Raw genomic sequence first — 2,500 nt, forward strand, 5'->3', positions numbered from 1 at the left:
AAATTTTATATATATTTTATATAAAAATATTTTTATAATTTTAATAAAAATTTTATAAAATCTATTATTTTAAATTATATTTATTATAATATAAAATATAATATACTATATAAACCCCCCCCCCCCCTTTATATATATATGAAAATATAAATATATATATTTTATATATAATTTTAATATTATATAAAATATTATATATTTTATATTTCTATATATTTTATATCTTCTATATTATATATATATTTTATATATATATAAAAATTAAAAAAATTTTATATATATAATTTATATAATATAATATATATATATAATATAATATTTTTTATAATATTTATTTTTTTCATATAATATATATAATTTTTTTTAATTTTATATCTATATATAAATATATTTATATATATTTTAAATACATATTATAAAACAAAATTATATATATATTTCCAAATTATAAAATTTTTATATATATAATTATATATATAATATATTTTATATAAAATTTTTAAATAATTATTTATTTTTAATTTTATCTATAATATATTTTATTTTTAATATATATATTTTTTATATTATAATTTTATATTTAAAATTTTAACATCTATATATATATATATAAAATTTTATATTATTTTTATATATAATATTTATTTTATTTTATATATTTAACATTAAAAAAAAATTTTTATTTTTTAAATTTTATTTTTATATAAAATATATTTATATATAATTTTATATATAAATATAATATATATTTTTAATATTTTATAAATTATTTTATAATTTTTTAAAATATATATATATATAATAATAAAATATATAATATAAAATATAAAAGATTAAAATAAATTAAAATTTTAAAATTATATTATATTTAATTTATAAATATAAAAAAGTAATATATCTATTTTTAAATATATATATTTTTAAATTTTAAAAATATTATTATAATATATATATTTATATATATATTATAAAATTTAAATATTTTTAAAAAGTATATTTTATATATACTAAAATTTTATACATAAAAAATTAAATTTTTATATTTTTAATATAATATATATATATTTTAAATATATATATATATATCTATTTTTAATTTTATATTTTATTTTTTATTATTTTATATTAAAATATTTTTTATTTTATATATAATTATATATATTATATTTATATATTTTTATAATATATATTTTTAATATATATTATATATATTTTATATATTAAATATAATATATATTAATATATATATATATATAAAATATTATAATATTTTTAATATATATATATATATAAATATAAAATATAATATATTTTTATATATAATAATATTTTTTATATAAATTTTAAAATTTTTTTAAAATATTTTATATTTATTTATATTTATATTTTTTATAATTATTATATTATATTTCTTATTTATTTTTATAATATATATTTATATTTTATTTTAATAGTATATATATTTATTATATATTATTATTTTATATATACCCTTTTTATATTTTATTTTTATTATTTTAATTAAGTGTGGTGTTTTATGGTGCTTTAATGGGGTCCCCATCTACATCTACATCTATATTTATATCTATATTTATATTTATATATCTATATTAATATCTATCAGTCTATCTATGTATCTATATTTATACATTTTGTCTTTTATTTTATATATTCTTACTGCTTCTATATCTTTTCAATGTGCTCATAAACAAAAATGTAAAGTAAGTCAAAAATATACATAACGTGATGATTTTTATTCAGCATGTGCACTAAAAAAACAAAACAGCGAGTCTTCTGCAAGTTACCTGTAGTAGTCGTTTACTTTTTCCGCACACCGTTCCCTTTGGAATCTTGTACCCCGGGCCCTTTTTAAAGAGTTCTGGCAGGTTGGGACGAGATCCTGAAGCGAGTCGTACCCTTTGTTTATCGCGTTACGTCTCTTCTGTTCTGCCTGAGTGTGGGCTTCCCGACGTCTTTCCTTATAGCTCATCTGATTGCCACGGTCGCTGTCCTCATCATCCGTTACATCTGAAGCAGATAGTACATATACATTTCATTGCTAAAAATATATCCATGTGATGGATTATCAAGAATATTCAAAATTTATCGGGATTCTTAACCTGTGTTGTTAGCTGAAGAAGTGAGGGTATGGATCGAGCCAGTTGAACTGCATCGTGAAAACGGGTAACGCTGGTCTGAATCTCGCTCCTCTGTTAATACAATAATTTAACTTTCAGCTTTCATGACTGTAATATTACTCTCTAAATATCATGCACTGAATCCTCAACATCTATCAAACGTTAATATTATATATTTTTTCTTTTCTTTTCTTAATCAAGCTACTTATTTAGTTTTCTTTATATCCATGTTGTCATGAACATGGAAACCTAAACCTGAAAAAAAAAAAAAAAAAAAACATATATATTCTATCTTTTTTTTTTTTTTTTTCCCTATATCTCTTTACTTATCTCTTTTCTCACCTTCAGTCATCTTCATGTCA

General features: G+C 14.8%; 1 protein-coding gene across 1 annotated transcript in view; it reads right to left on the bottom strand.

The window, feature by feature from the left end:
• Positions 1–1,545: 1,545 nt before the first annotated feature.
• The window catches only part of LOC119596725 (max-like protein X), a 2,142-nt gene continuing 1,187 nt past the window's right edge, over positions 1,546–2,500 (bottom strand). Inside the window, exons 2-5 of the mRNA XM_037946052.1 lie at positions 2,481–2,500; positions 2,121–2,210; positions 1,806–2,028; positions 1,546–1,567 (exon numbers count right to left, since the gene is read on the bottom strand). The exon at positions 2,481–2,500 is cut by the window's right edge and continues 31 nt beyond it. Of these exons, the coding sequence (XP_037801980.1) occupies positions 1,546–1,567; positions 1,806–2,028; positions 2,121–2,210; positions 2,481–2,500 (355 nt within the window). The remainder of the gene's footprint in view (positions 1,568–1,805; positions 2,029–2,120; positions 2,211–2,480) is intronic.

This window comes from Penaeus monodon, chromosome 38, assembly GCF_015228065.2.
Source record: "Penaeus monodon isolate SGIC_2016 chromosome 38, NSTDA_Pmon_1, whole genome shotgun sequence".
NCBI lineage: Eukaryota > Metazoa > Arthropoda > Malacostraca > Decapoda > Penaeidae > Penaeus > Penaeus monodon.